At 34.7% G+C, this 16,130-nt stretch overlaps 2 protein-coding genes across 5 annotated transcripts in view; both read left to right on the top strand.

The window, feature by feature from the left end:
- LOC123015332 (Krueppel-like factor 6) overlaps positions 1-5,762 on the top strand; it is a 159,257-nt gene extending 153,495 nt beyond the window's left edge. For all 3 annotated transcript variants that reach the window (XM_044415034.1, XM_044415033.1, XM_044415036.1), the window contains exon 3: positions 3,348-5,762. In XM_044415034.1, the coding sequence (XP_044270969.1) occupies positions 3,348-3,523 (176 nt within the window). In that variant the 3' untranslated portion in view covers positions 3,524-5,762. The remainder of the gene's footprint in view (positions 1-3,347) is intronic.
- Positions 5,763-6,758: 996 nt separating this feature from the next.
- Positions 6,759-16,130, top strand: LOC123014345 (choline transporter-like protein 3). Of its 2 annotated transcripts, XM_044413405.1 has the most exons (14): positions 6,759-6,808; positions 6,849-6,931; positions 13,844-14,112; positions 14,163-14,228; positions 14,281-14,353; positions 14,407-14,470; positions 14,514-14,622; positions 14,672-14,858; positions 14,915-15,012; positions 15,058-15,168; positions 15,213-15,448; positions 15,495-15,661; positions 15,707-15,796; positions 15,848-16,130. In XM_044413405.1, the coding sequence occupies exons 3-14, from the start codon at positions 13,922-13,924 to the stop codon at positions 16,013-16,015; spliced, it is 1,560 nt and encodes a 519-aa protein (XP_044269340.1). In that variant the 5' UTR covers positions 6,759-6,808; positions 6,849-6,931; positions 13,844-13,921; the 3' UTR covers positions 16,016-16,130. The 2 variants fall into 2 exon arrangements, with proteins under 2 accessions (XP_044269340.1, XP_044269339.1); XM_044413404.1 differs by lacking the exons at positions 6,759-6,808; positions 6,849-6,931 and adding an exon at positions 13,584-13,798.

Genomic DNA, 16,130 nt, shown 5'->3' with positions numbered 1-16,130 from the left:
CATTCTTTCAATTTGACATTCTCTTATCGATTGTGTTTTATAAATAATACAACATTATTTGAATGCAGCTTTGCCGATTTATTCGGGATTATTCAACTGCATACATTATGCTGGATTAAAAATTGGCCCAATTTGTGCTAACAACAGAGGAATTCCAAGGACTCAGTCTAATAAGTATGACATACTTCGTATTAATAAAGTTGGTTCTTGGAAAAACATGATTTGCTAATAATATTCGATAAATGTAGTTAATTACGTTTTGTTTGCTTTTATAACATAACTACTTAAATATGTTATTTACAACGCTGGAATGTTTCAAGATTAATAAAAACCTTTACAGCCAGAACGTGCAGTTATTACTATGAGTCACTTTTAAATACTCAATCAATGATTCCTTTTTTTAACGGAAATGGGAAATGTCAAACAACTATAATAGCTTTATTAGATTAAAGCAGGACATAACGTCCTGCTTCAAAGGCAAAAAAAAAAGCGAGGCATAAATTTTTCTCAAAAAATGCGGTTTTTTGCACATCTAATGGTCGTAGAGCCTCAGAAAAGTCTATCTCGGGGCTATTTGTTCTGTGTGGATATTTCCGTTCGTCAATCGATGCACTGTGGAGATGGATGTTATATGCGCGACACAAGTTTCATTACACTTGTCTTGTTTTTATAGTTGAAACACGAGTTTGAGGTAAATGGGCAGAATCCGTCTTGTGTCAGCATTTGAATCCGCGCACGTGCAACGCGAGAGGGATGACGATGGAATAGCGCGACATGAATATCCATGACTACATGATGGATCGCAGGGGTTATTAATGGTTCCGCGCTGCCATTACCGAGACAAGCTCTTTACCAGAAAGCGACCGTCATATACCGTCATGCAATTTTCTTATCTCATGCCGCATCGCCTTTTGTTTCATCGTCAAGACGATGCGGGAGGAAAGTGGCTCTTTACCGACGACCAGCAAACATTGATTTTTGTTTCAATTTGAAAAATCGCTCGTGGTACATGCCGCAACTCGGCGTACTTTAAAACAATATAATCCATCAAGAGCAACGGGTCGGCTCGGCGTCCCTGCCTATCAAACAAGCCGATGAAGCAGAAAATCAATATCCAAATGCCAGAGGACACTGGGGGTGTTGTGCCTCAGGATACATTATGTTGGCCGTCGTTGCGAATCATGTCGGTAGCGTGCGGCTTCCCTTAATGGACACCGAGGGTTGCGCTTGGGAAAATGGTCGTTTTTTCAATCGCAATTGCAAGTTTAGTGTGCGAAAACTCCTTTTGAGTAACTTTTATTGCGGACCGATATCGATTTTAGTTGCATGAAAGGTGGTCAGTTTGGTCAGTATTCATAAGTCACAAATCCTGTTACAGAATCCCAGGCCCGAATCAAATCTGATTGATGAATTCGCGTCAGCTCCTCGAGAGACCGCCGAAGGGTAATACGTGCAATTCGACCGACGCCAAATAAAATTATCGACGTTTTCGGAAAGTTTCAACTCGCAAAAATCCAATCGCAAAACTGATTATTCTTCTTTCTTGTACAAGGAATTGCATCACATAAGCGAATTACGCGATTTATGCGAGAAATCGCGATCTGTGGAGCTCGATTCTTGAGACATATTGAATTTACATACTTTCGACTTTTGTTGTTAGTTCTTAAAAACCAAAATATGAGTTAAGCTTAAGTCCATTTTTTTCAAAAAATAAATAATACTTAAAAGTGAATATTTAATGCTCCATCTATTTCAAACAATGCATAAAATCTTGCAATCGTCATTAATTAACAAAATAACAGATGTTGAAATGTTATAAATGTTAAAAGTCTAGGGTAATGTTAGAGCGACAAAGTATTAAGTCCAAAGAGAGGTAAATTGAATCTAAGTAAAAAAAACATTAAAATCACCACGTAGTAATTTGAGTTGGAATAAAATAATGCAAATCGTTAATAATATAACAATGCCAACGGATTTTTGGACAATGGTAAAAAGCAGTTTATTTCCAATTTTTTGAATAGTCAAAAAAGAATTGCCAGACACAGGCCGAGAGAAAATTCAAATATAACAACAAGATTAAGAAGTCTACATAATAATTTTCATTTCCAAATTAATTTGCAAAAAGTGAAAGTCTGCAAATTATTTTTTCTTAATACATTGTCGATTAGTACTGAATTTTTACGTAAAGCGCTCAAAATATTTGACAACCGGAAAAACCATAGCCGATGAAAGAGAAAAGAAAATTCCCATAAACAAAGCCCCATATAATGTACAAATACATATAAAAGACAAATTAGAAGACTTTTTGAACTTTAGTAGCGTTTATTTCTTGTGTTTCAAGAAAAAAAATTGAAGATGGAAGCTAATTTATTTATAAATTATATAAATTTCTCTGGACTTTATTAACAAACATAGGAAAATTATATTTTAATACAAATTTCACAGAAAATTTTAAATTTCAATTTTAGTACAAAACCATGAAAACATTTAAATTTGTCATAATCACTCCTTCAACTTAGAAATGAACGAAAGCCTATCAGTAAAGCAAAACCAGAGGAATATCAGGACTATTACAGAAATCTTCCTTATTCAAAATGCTGAAGATTTTCCGGAAGTCAACATTTCCACTTAATAAAAATTTCATTGTAGTTAAATGCATTGAACAATAATTTACACCTTGGACTTAGCTTTCTTGTATATTGAAAAAAACTTTATATGTTTAGGGCGCTAAAGTATTAAGTTCTTTAATTTAAAAAATAAAAAAAAATCAAATATTTCTTTGTTAATCTACTATATCCACTAACAACAAAATGTTCCAGAACATAATAACCACTTTGAAATGTTAGGTAAAATTGTGACATTCTGTATATTAAGCATTTTGGACTGTTTTGGCTCTGAGGTACAGAATTAATTCTTTTAATTAATAGAAAGCGATGAAAATGAAGAACAAACTAAGCGAATTGAGTGAATTTGCGAACTATACAAGAGCAAGAGCTCTCCGCATTATCGAATTGGTTTTTAAATATGTGTATTTATTAAAAAAATATGTATATAAGAAAACATACAGAGTGGGTCTGTTGGAAGTAGGAGTGAATTGGGGGTGCTGAAAAATGGGTCAGTTGTGGTAATTTACGACGCGATTGTGTTCAAGCCGGTAGTTAGTATAGATCTTGTTATATCCGAAACTGGTCTTGGGTGTTGAATTACCACTTTGCAAAGTAAGGTGATTCCTAATTATTTTGAGACAAATTTCAACCTGTCCTGAAACGCGATCGCTATCGTTGAGTGTATTAATAATATTCGTAAAATATTCATTGTTTTTAAGTAGGTGTTTTGTTTTGTTCCAGGCGAAAAGCCGTACAAGTGCTCGTGGGAAGGCTGTGAGTGGCGGTTCGCCCGATCGGACGAATTGACTCGCCACTACCGCAAACACACGGGGGCAAAACCGTTCAAGTGCCGCCATTGCGACCGATGCTTTAGTCGTTCGGACCATTTGGCCCTGCACATGAAGCGCCACGCTTAGACGGCCTACCTCTCCGCCGCATCACTGCCAGTTACCGCTAGTGTACATACAACATACAACAATATTTTAGATAGGTGTGGATGGACTCTTGGAGCAGCAGCACACACTCACACACACATACACACATGTAGCGAGGGTTTGTCTCCTCAGTGATGTTCATTCCTGTGATCGACATCGTCGGCTAGGGCCGAACACACCTACAGAACATTTATAACTGTAGCTGTACGACGAGGCGCCGCCGTCTCCCACGTCTCAAAGGACGCTAAATTTCTTCAGATCAAAATTTTTTATCGGATCGGTGGCTGTTGGCGGGGGCGGCGACGCCTCGGGGATAGTCATGTTAGATTTAGGTGGAGTCTTTGGACGGCATTTTTGCAATGTTGTGTAAGGACTCTGGACTTTGTTAGTCTGTACGAATGTGTCAAAGTATTAACTGAAGACTGTGCAGGCGCACACCGCCGGATATTAGGCTAAATGTCACTATTTGTAATAATAAATAAAAGAATCAAAAATGTAATGTAGCGCGAACAAGTTTTTGAAGAAAAAAGAAAAACTGATATGAAAAAGTATTATAATAGGTAATTATATTTTTTGAGAAAGTGACCTTGGATGAAAATCTACTTTTTTCAAAAATGCAACGATAAGCCGTGTACAGTAGTGTTGTACAATGTGCATTTGAGCGGCGTCGTGACGTCTGTTCGAGGCGCCCACTGGTGCCGCACCCTCCGACGCATTCCTTCTCGATGCATTCTATATTTCTACTTCCTTGACTTAGGCATAGCGTGACTGTTGTGTGATCAGAGACCGTGTATATAGATTTTTAGTGTTATAGCATTTTGTACAGCTGCATGCTTTGTTAATTAGTTCGGTACATTTTACTAATATGTGTGCGAGTGAGCGAGCGAGCGAACGAGCGAGTTGTTAAAACGGGCTTGTGCGAATGTAGTGAGTGTACGAGAGGACCGTTCGTTGTTCTTCCGGGCACCTTAGCGTAGTCGTCAGAGTAATATATTAATTGGTTAGTTTATAACACGAATTTTTTACCTGCTGGACGCGAATGTTGATGTTTCAATTCCTGTTCTTTGATCGCCGTTTCGTTTTGCTTTGCGATGCGACGACTCCCACCATCGACAGATAGCGGAGGAATTGATTTTGTACGATTTTTCTAATAGCAAATGCGGTGGTTTGAGTCGTCCGTTTGCCTATTTCTTATAGAGAGGTGACATTTATTCGCTCCCCAGCCTAAATGTGACATTCTTTCATGTTCATGTCGTCTCTCAGAGACGTTGTAAATCACTAGAAGGGCGGATGATAAAAAGCGAGCGTCGTGGCTAATTTGTTAATTAGGTACTAATTGCTGGTGTCTTCGGCCGACGTGAAATGATCCAAAAAGCTGGCAAGTTGAAGCCAATTAGTGTTCTAATTAGGTAATTAAATAAATCATCGTTTGTTGTGTTTGGAATAACTGAGGGTTAGCTTGTATCGGTCGGGTTGTTAAATAATATTTGCTGTTTGATATGGGTTGGGTTTCTGTTTGGGTTTGCTCGACTGAATTGAACACAGTGTTGGTTGGCTTCGGGAAGGCACCGTCTATTACGTTGACTGTTTAACATTTTCTTTAACATAATTCTAGTGATTTAGAATGTGCTCTGTGTTGTCTTTTAGTTCGTACGCTCGCCGGCTTTGCTGTTGCGGGCCGGAATACCTAGTTTTTAAGATGATTAGGAAATACTATGTGAATATAAACGAAATATTTTGCCAATGGAAGTTGATCTTCTCTTAGGATTTGGAAATAATGTTTCTATACCAGTAATTGAAATGTATTTGTAAATGTATTTTAACTATAATTGAATTTTAGATGACCCAATTTGTAAATAACTACATGGTATGCGAATAAATTTTCTGATCTATTTAAATTTAAATTTTGTAATATTTCCATTTTGTATTTCTTGATGATGGTGATAAATTTTTGTAGTCTGTAAATATTTATTTGAGAAAATATTAAATCTATATGTAATTATTATTCTATATGTAATATCAAAGCTCGTGCTATTTTCGTCCTACCAAACCAAATACGAAAATGACACGAACAGATGCACAAATTATATTTAATATATTTCTGTTTTTTGTGAGAGTTAATTCTACATATTCGTCAACCAAACAAACAGTCGGCGAGATTTCGTACGCTAGCTTGTAATTCCGCTCAGTGCAAATAAACGTACGTTCCTGTTAAAATTAATAAGCTTTTTATTTTCCTTCACCCTTTTATTCCCTCCAAATTATAACTTTCATTTCTTACATTACGACATTAAGCTACAGCTAAGTGATATCTAATTGCAACAACGCTGCTCGCTCGGATGTTATACATTTACATTTATTAAAGCCTTCTTCCCAATTCGAATTTACATCTGGCGGAGATGCAACCGCTGATAGAACTGCAACTGACTGCCGAAACTGCTGATATTAAATTCTTTAATAAATTCCCGCCACCATATTCATTTATTCCCTTTTATTAATTTTCGCATTTGATTATGGAATCATTAATTAGGCGAAAGTATGCAACCAAGAATACACGTTTGTACAAGGTGGCCTATTTTTAAAGTTTTGAAAACCGAAAAACGTTTTTTGGGTCCCTGTGATCCTAATATACTTCTGACGCTTTCAATTTTAGTATTTTTATCAAAAATTTCATCGTGCTGCGCACACATGGTGTTCATAAAAAAATCGACAATTTTTGACAACTCGTATTATAACTGAAAACTTTATTTTTTTTAATTTCAAATACCTCTGCATTTCTAAGATCCTGCTACTTTTAATACTTTTTAAATATTAAATTTTTGTAAGAATTTGGAATCTCAACCCAACCAAAAAGGCAATGATAGTGAACATAAAAATTTATTTCTTTGTTTTTTGGTGCATGTCTAGAGTATATCTTTTAATTCTTTAAGTGTGGGAAGTGCAGGCAGGATTTATGTGATCCTTGGTTGGGAAGCTCTGCTTGATTGGTATTGGCAGTGCCGATATCTCAATGTTCGCTTGGCCGAGTAAATAGGTCAAAGAAGACTACTAGATTCGCCTTTTAACGGCAGCTTGAAATAAGATGAGGTTTGTTAAGAGAGTTTTTCCTCTCACAAATTGACCAAAAGAGTCCCCCCCTTCAAAGCGTCTGCGTTCTTTCAACGCACTTTTAATTTAACCGGAAATTTAAAACACATGTAATCCGAGGGTTAACTTCGTTAGTTCTTGATGACGTCTCCGAATAATAAAATTGTGTTTATGGAAGTGGTACAGAGCGAAATTAAATTTAAATATATAATTCGGTTAGAGTTAAAATTTCAGCATCTGGATGTCATCATCAGTGCAGACGGCGCGGCGGCTGTTCAACACCACCAGCTCTATGTTTTGAAGGTATTGTCAGAGATATATTGCTTTGCGAACTCCACTCAATATGCGTCCTTAGGTATCATAGTCGTAGGTGTTAATACCGCTTCTATTGTCTCAGCCAATAAGTCACTGCATGAATATTCAAGAAGCAAAACGGTTTGCACCTGCTTTCATTTTACGCTCCCGTCGGTTCACACTAATACCAGCTACGCAGAAATAATCGCAAAACACGACTCGTCATCTGAATCACTTCGAGAAACTGATTTATGTCGACAATTGCTGAAAACTACCGATATTTGCGTTTTCACGAATTAGTTTGGCTTACTGTTGTGATAAATCGGGAAATGTTATTTGGCAACAAAGAATTCTACAAACTGCACAACCATTTTTCATATCCATATAAATGTTAAAGAAATGTCAAAAAAAATTTCAATTTTCAGCACCACAACGGGATATTTAATTGATCTCTATAAAATATATTCAATTCCATAAATGCATTCATGGTTGTAATGAATATAATTTCGCTCGTAATTGCAACTACGTTTCAAAAATAATTGCTACTTTATTACTTGTGATTAATTCCTTCAACTAGGTCTTCTGTCATTAAAGTTATTTAATGCGTTGAAAGAAATGTCAATGCGTAAAGTACAGTTTATCCTTGAATTGAGTTTATTATTCAAATTACTTGAACAGTAAGTTAAACAATGGAAAATAAGAATTTCCCAAGATGACTTTATTTCTGTTTATACAATCTTCTCGGGTTCGAAAATGTTTAATGTTTTCTTGAAATATTGGGTGTAGCACTCACACTATCGAATTCGTAAATGTTTTACTCCATCTTTGCATCATGTGCGATGATTTATTTCTTCAAAACACCCGAAATAATTTTTAGACCTCAATTAAAATTTGAGTTTATTATTCAAATTACTTGAGCAGTAAGTTGATTTAAAGAAAGCACGATACAAGTGAAACTTTTTTTCGGATCAATACACTGATCAAAACACACAAATACCGCGGAGCACTTGCACGAATGAGTAAGAATATAAATGCTACACGGTCAGCTGATGCGAGCCATGGGCGCCGCCATATTGGCCTTGGCGCCTTTCACTTTACCGCGGCCGGCTGTAATGCGACATGCCATAGATGGACGAAAAATTTTGAGGCCATCAAATAAAAGTTTCACTTTAAAAATAAAAAGAATTTCCTAAGATGATTTTAATTCTGTTTATCCAATCCAGGATTCAAAAGTAGCTACGTGGTTAAATAGAGAAAAAATAAGAGTTTTTACAATCCAGGAGTTAGCATGGATAAATTCTACTCTGTAGTAGTTGGAATTTAAATTTATTTTGTACTTTTAAAAGCTTCTACACAAGTAAATAACGACGACGTTTACATATTTCAAATAGCGTTGCGGAAAAAAGCTTTTAAAAGTAGTTAGAAATGCTTGAAATTCACTAGCAATATTTTCGGTGACATGCATGTTGAAAAATTTAGAGACAGTGGCGGGGGGCTCAATTAGTTGATGGGTTTTGATCGAAGATTAAGCATGGGATTAAGGCCGGAGAGTTGTTCAATATTAAAATCCAATATCAGTGCGGAGTCAGAAAGCAGAGCATCGGGGTTGGAAAGCCCGTCATCCCTAGTCTCGTATAAGTCAAGATAACGCAGCGAGACCTGGAGCATCTCCCTACAAAACGTCCTTCTGACTGCCGGATACGCTAGCTTACGCGTAATGCGAGATTAATTGCGTACGTTAGTCAATGCCAGACCATTATATATCACGGGATTTAGACGGTAACGGTGCCCGACTCTCCAAAGACCGACAACTTTACATTTTATAACCCCGCACGAAAAAAGTCCAAACATTTTAAATTCTGACAAATTATAAACGCGAAACGCCACAAGAAAGGGGCAAAAACGACCCATTTCGCGTCTTAATTTTATCTCAGCGAGGCATTATTCTTATTTGAGGCAATTTCGTCTGTTTTATGGCGGAGGACCATCTTCGTGATGTTACCCTGGACAGCGATAATAATATTTCCAGAATTCGAGAATGTAATTAACAGAAAATCATGCAATGTACACACATAAATGTATGGGATTCTGCAAAACTTCAAGGGATGTTGACTGAAGCCACTTAGTTAATTAGAAGCAGTCATGTAACTAAACTTTAATCTACTGATAAGTTATGCAATAAATTCACCCAAAAGACAAATACTTTTATGCTCAGCACAACCCTATCGTGCTTTATTAGCTTCTGTAAATATAAAATTACAATTTAACTTTACTACTGAATAATTTCTGCAATGACATAAAACTGCAACTTTTCAAGTTCAACACAGACAAACGCTTTTTCCGCTTTTAATCACTTAAAGTAAGAACTTGGGTTAAAATATTTACGCAATTTTCTTAATTAGGTTAAAAAATCACGTATTCGCAGTGCCAAATTTGTGCAAAGTAGAGGAGAAGACGTGTGTGAATAGCAAGGATAGCAGAACGTGCGTGCTTCGCATCTGTAACTAATTAATCATAGTATCTAATTCGCTAATTGGGAACAAGACCCGACTATCTAAAATTGAGGAATGATCCTCCTTTACCACCTGTGTGACGGCGTTACACCAAACAAATTTTTAATCAAATGATAAATTGATCAGGGAAAAAAAACCGCAGTGTCAACAAATTCGAAATTCATCATTAAATTAGCACAGAGATGAATAAGAAGTGACACAAAAAATTTAATATGTATCTATCATTCGGCGACAAAAAATGAAATGTGCTCGAGTTCCCACGCTGAGTGGATCCTTTTGCTTGTCCTTTAATCCTTTCACGGATATTGTGCGAATAATCCAACGTCGATATTTCTTTTTTAAACGAGATTCTGGATCCAGGAGAAGCATCAACAACAAATCTGGGCAATAACGGTTTTCATAAATTTCAGCATTTTTGTAGAAGGCATTGTTGAATTGTGATATTTTCAGAAAGCATTTCTTTTCTTAAAAATAATGATAAGTAAAACAAGCAAAATTCCGAAAACCTATTTGCATTCCTGATTCTTTTAAAATAGATTTGTAACAAAACCTCTCGACATTTCCTGTGATCTTGATACTCCAGAAAATTTCAAAATTTTGTGTAAATTTTAATTTTTAAATTTGTGAGTTCCTGCGATTTTGATACTCCTGATAAAATTTTACAAGTTTTCAAAAAAAAATTTCGGTTTTTTAAACTTCAAAATCTCTTTAATTTAACAACAGAAAAAAAACATCGCAAAAAATCCGTATATTTCCTTACATTCCTGTAATTTTGACACTCCTGATACTTTGCAGAATTTCAGCAAAAACTTCAGTTCCTGAAATTCCAATACTTAAAAATAAACGTAAAAATAATTAAAACAAATTTCTGAAAAAATGTTTAGATAATTTAACATGTAGAAAAAAATAATTAATTGTGTTTGACATCTGATTTAATTGAACAAGACAAAAAAAAACGTCGCAATACATAAAAAATCCACATACTTCCTTACATTCCTGTGATCCTGATATTCCTAATAATACTTCGCAAAATTTCAGCAAAAACTTCAGTTCCTGGAATTTCAATACTTAGAACTCAACGTAAACAAAAAAATGTTACACTCTTATTCTTAAAAAAGGAAGTCACTATTTAGGTCTTTAACATGTACAAAAAATATTAATCTTTGAACACCTTTCTGCATTTCTGATCTTGATGCTCCAAATAATTTCAAAAGTTTGTGTAAATTTCAAATTTTAAATTTGTGATAACTTTGTGAGCTCCTGTAATCTTTATTCTCCTGATACTTTTAAAATTTTACAAAATTTCAGCAAAAACTTCAGTTTTCTGAATCTCGATATCTCCTCGCGTTCCTGAAATCCCAATACCACTCAACAAAAAACGTTTACATATGTATTGTGATAACGGATAACATTGTGTCTGTTTGAAAAGAGGCTCACTATTACATGTAGCATGTGGAAAAAAATAATTAATTGTGCTTGACATCGTATGCACCCTTCGGTGCTTTTCTGGTTGTCCGTTTTTCTGTTTTGCGCTGATATCAAAGGGGTTTTTGTAAAAAATAGACAACAAACATTTATTTCAAAATATTTTTAACCGTATAAAATTTAAAAGCGCTTATAATGCACTGCAACATAAACACGGTATTTTCATACCGTGTAAACATGACTAATTAAATTATAAAACAGATACAACAGCTTGTTGCCAACGTTAATTATATTGAGTATAAAAATTGTTCGGGGGAAATCTCTCGGAAGAGCGAGCGATATTGAATTCTAAGACAATTCCATCGTCGCGAATAATTCCTGATTCTGGTATATATTTAAACTTACGATTTGGTTCATAGGTAAGGAGATAAAATAAGAAAATGTAAATTTTATCGCCGATTTTATTTGATTTAGTTCGCCGTTATGGGCACACGGCACACGAAGTGATCGCGAATCCCGCTTCCGTATAAGAAACAAGCTGATGAACCGTATGCGAACACACTTAATTACGTTAGGCTGGAACTGATTTTTCCAAAGATATGCTTAAACGTGCATGCAATTTTTACAAGTCGATTCCTCCAACTGGAAATATTATTAAGTTTCCCGCGGGACACGGCAAAAAACCTTCATAGAATTAAGGTCGAATTTCTACTTCCCTAACTCAGTTTCACTATTTTCTTTTATTTTTCTTTCGAATTCGACACCCGGTCACTTCCATAATTTCATTTTTAACTAGATCGACGATATTTATCGACTGCTCGCAGATAAATAATACCTAGACATAAATAATGGAGGGATTCTTGAGACACAAATTGGGATACCGCTTAACTTCATGTAATTTTCATATGATTGCTATTTGATTTCGCAAACGGATGCTCTTTAACGCCAAACATGACATGATACTAAATCGAACAAATCTTCTCGGAATCGCAAATAGTCGTTGGGACAGCCGCTTGCCCCTTGTGTAAAAGTCATACTACCTGGTTCGAAAAATGTCAAAATTTGTCAAAATTTATAGGCGAGCGGCAAAGCCGCGAGCCCCCTTCTAAACCTCTCACTATTTGATTTGCAAATATTTTATATAATTAATAAAAACTCACACTATCGGATTTAGTCAAAATTTATATTTATTTAATTATTTGTATTTATTTAAATTTATTTTGCCTCCTTCTAAACCTCATAGTATTTGATTTGCAATAAATATTTTATATAATTCAATTCAATTTTTTAATTACTGAATTTTCTCAATTTTTCTGCTAATAAACTGGAAATCTATTTTTTGTTAGTTCAGTGGGTACATCTAGTTTTTGTTACGTCGATGAAAATAATAAATTCATGTCATAACCTCAGAGTTGCACAATTTTTGACCAAATTTCCATCATCGTTTATTGTCTAAAGTTTGATATTTTTTGCTATAGTGGCCAGCGAAATTGCTCCGAGAGAGATGGTTAATTAATTTTTACACGGATTAAGAGCGATGGAGCTATCACGTTTCATTAATAAGATATAAAATTTTATTTATCGATGAATTACAAGCGCAAAAACACTCGAATTTGGAAAAACAGAACAAGAAGGTGATATTTTCAAGTCGGGCTTGCTTTCCATTAATCATGTTTTTAGCGCTAATTTTGCGGGGGATTAGAAGGTATTTTCGTAATTTTTTGTCGCTCTATAAATAAATTTTCGGCTGGAAAAATAAATGAACGTGTTTGTTTCGGAACAACGGCATTAATAACCCAGCATTCAAAGTTTTTTAATGGAAAAATTAATTATGACAGAAAACAAATAATCCCACTGTCTGAAAGTCTGAATTGGTTTAACACATAATTTAATTCGGATTACAGCGGTGCCGTATATGAAAACCATTTTTTGTACCGGAGTATTCCGGTGCTAAATTGGATCGTAACGACCAGGAATGAAATAAAAACACTTTGGTATTAAAGCGTTTATTTTAAAATAATTTCCGACGACTACACAAAGTGCACTTTACATTTTTGGTTGTCAAAGTTAGTCGAGTTATAATAATAAAATGAGTCTTAATTTCAGTTGGGAGATTGTGGAACTTACTGTATAAATAACGGTTGCCACCCGCAGTGTTTAATTATAATGATAAAAACATAAATTGCTGCTTTGTTGAAAGGAAAATTACAATTTCGTCGCGGGGTCACACCAACCTTATCGATGATTTAAAAATTTATGGAAAGAAAATGTAATTAAAAGTGTTAACAGACTATTATCACAAAGAAAACTAACGTAAAATCTAATAAAGCGTCCTTCTGGGTAATTTATAAGGCTGAAACAGTGAGTGCCCAAACTACTCTGAAACTTTTTGATCGAAAAGTTCCAAGTGGATGAAAGAATTTCAGCGCAATGTGTGCTAAATATCTATCTAATTTTCTTATTTCAGGGGTGTTATTAAAGTTTAAATTGATTTAAAGTTGTCAAGTCGCGATAATTAACTAGATGTGAAGGTTAGTCGCATAGTTTGCAGCCAACAAATAATTTGATTCCGACTTGGAGTAAGTCTAACGCCAACATCTTAACACATTCAGAATCAATACTTGTGGCGTACCTTCCCCTAAAAGCCAGATTCTAAGTGGTTTATGTAGATGATGTAATAGTATACGAACGGTGCAGCACTAAGCTTACTAAATTTCTCAAACACCGCTTCTGGAAACCTTCCTCAACATTAACAACTTGTAGAAAGATAAACATTCGCTACAAATTTGTTACAATAAAAAAGTTGCTTTCTATCAGTCAAAATCTGACAAATTTCAACCGCCATGTGCCAAAAATTGTCAAATTCTTACAGTGGTTTTTTATCACGATGCATCGCCATTTTCCGGAACCAGAATACAAAAAAATCCCGGCAGTGAATGTAATAATTTTTACAACCATAATCGATTTTTGAATACCTTTTCAGATATACGAATTTCGGGAATTGACCCCTTTGGACACACTCGAATTTCCGGAATTGCCCAAAAACCGGAAATGCACCAACATGACAATGCTCATAATTTTCATAATTTTTGTCGCCGGATTGATAGGACTCATATTTTCAATATCTCTGAATAAAAATCTGCACCGGTGGTGGTATGGCTACGACAATTGTGAAAATTTATGTGGTTTTAAAAATGTTAGAATTGCTTTTCGACAAGCAGACTGCCAACCCGAAGACTTTAGGGATTTTCCGTAAGTTTTTCTTTTGTGAAAATTTTCAAAATCGCGTTTTTCATACTTAGAGTAGTACTTTACGGGAATTTGTCTACAAAGTGTGTCAAATTGGCCGACTGCAAACCCTCCGAATTGTAAGTTTTGTGTTATTTTAAATGCCACCACAATAATAGTTTTTATTTGAAGTAACTTATTTTTTGGGAGATGTTTCCCAAAGCATTCACTAGATGAAGAAACTGAACGTGTACAAAAATACTTCGTAAAGTATTTCTCCTTGATCTTTTTATTTTCATTATTCATCAACTTTTTTAGGAAATAATTGGAAACACTTGGAAGGCGAGATTTGCTATAATGATCATGGTTTTCGCAGCACTTGGTAAAAAAATCCAAGCAACAATTTCTACTACTTATATTTTTAGGTCTAATCCTCCTGATTTATGTTTTCTTTCGGATAAACGCAAAATGCACCTTCATGGCTCTTATCATACTAATGACTTCCTTATCTGCAATCATCACAATTGGTTTCTGGTAACAACACACACAATTATCAAACTTTTGATTAATTCCAAATTACTAGGAGTACTTATTTTTTGAGACAAGGTCGTCCGTATTTAATACCAAGTATTGTGAGCTTGATACATTTGATATTTTTTCTAATTCTGTTTCATTTTCTTCGAAAACACTTTTCCTTAATGGTTCGCATGTACAAAGAAACTGTAAAAATAATTTTTGTAGCCCCGATTACTCTTTTTCAACCATTAATAGTAATTTAGGTCTCTATCAAATTTTAATAAGAATTTATTCAAATAACAAGTTTTAGACAATTTTGTTTATCTTCATCCTCGATGCAATAATTATCTATTTGTTGTTGCTTCTGTACGCAGTGGAGGGAAAAATTACTTACAGTCTTGAATTAAAGTAAGACACAACAAACCAAAACATTTTTTTTATTAACTTTTACAGAGTTTTAAACACTTTATTCATAATCGTGGTGATGTATTGGTTATTTGCTTTTGCCAATGGGTGTCAATGTTTGATTGTTAGTGGTGTGATTCAAGCGTATTTTTTTGCAAGGTATGATCAAAAATTGAGTACCAAAAATTCTCAACCAATTTTAGAAGCAAATCAACATTGTGTTGTCCATACTTTTTTTCTCTATGGGTGGCGTTGCATTACCATCTTGGAACCATCGCTGCTGGTTCTCTGGTGATAACAATTTTGCGCATTTTGAAACCACTAACTGAAGGCTTGGAAAAAGAACAACATAGTGGTTTTTGTGGCGTTATGGGGACTTGTTGCGAGTGGTTAAGAGAAATGAGTGAATATTTTACCCGAAAAGCATACATCATGACGGGTATTTTGATTACAATAAATTGGAAACAAGATTTACTTTAATTTAGCTCTTCATGGACGAGGAATCTACACATCGGGCCGACGAGCTGTTAGACTACTTTGGCTCTTTCTTTGTGATACAATAATCGTGGATCAATTTGCTTGTGTTTTTATGCACGCCTTGTCCTTTTTTATTATGTTATGTGGCTTGGTTTTGGGTCTTGTAATCATAATGGTAATTTTTTAAAACGGTTTAACTTTTCAAAAATACATTTTTCAGCCCTTGAAGATAAAATACATCTACGTTCCGGTTGTTTTAGGTGTGTGTTTGGCCGGAACTGTGACGTTTTTTTACGTTTCTGTTATGAATGTAGGTGTGATTGAACGAATAATTGAAATAGAATAACTCGTCTCGTTTCAGGTCGCAATCGAAACTTTATTTTTGTGTTTCTGTGAAGACAGATTCCTCAATACGGGATTGAGAGATAATCCTTATTTTATGACAGCGGAATTTTTTACTCTTATGATAGATGCTCTGGAAATGGCTTACGGAGGAGAACTTCGGTATAGGACATACAGTGATGAATGATTGTAATTACAAAATCTTAAATAAATAATCAACAAACTTGGTGTTTTTTTTGTTTCCATGGAATATTTTTTAAATGTGTCAAAATAAATTTTAAAGTTAAAAATTCAAGTTTTCA

The sequence above is a fragment of the Tribolium madens genome, unplaced genomic scaffold (assembly GCF_015345945.1).
Source record: "Tribolium madens isolate multiple individuals breed KSU strain unplaced genomic scaffold, Tmad_KSU_1.1 Scaffold_97;HRSCAF=244;Tcas5.2_LG3a, whole genome shotgun sequence".
In the NCBI taxonomy this organism is placed as follows: Eukaryota; Metazoa; Arthropoda; class Insecta; order Coleoptera; family Tenebrionidae; genus Tribolium; species Tribolium madens.
Note: the sequence above shows the minus strand (reverse complement) of the source record. Positions and strands in the feature narration are given on the sequence as shown.

What these genes read in the sequence shown, in the direction of transcription:
- LOC123014345 (XM_044413404.1), top strand. Translation starts at nt 13,748, where the DNA reads ATGCATCGCCATTTTCCGGAACCAGAATACAAAAAAATCCCGGCAGTG. An exon ending in AAAAAATCCCGGCAGTGAAT is followed by an intron (nt 13,799 to 13,843) that starts GTAATAATTTTT and finishes ATACCTTTTCAG; the next exon opens with ATATACGAATTTCGGGAATT. An exon ending in CATGGTTTTCGCAGCACTTG is followed by an intron (nt 14,471 to 14,513) that starts GTAAAAAAATCC and finishes TTATATTTTTAG; the next exon opens with GTCTAATCCTCCTGATTTAT.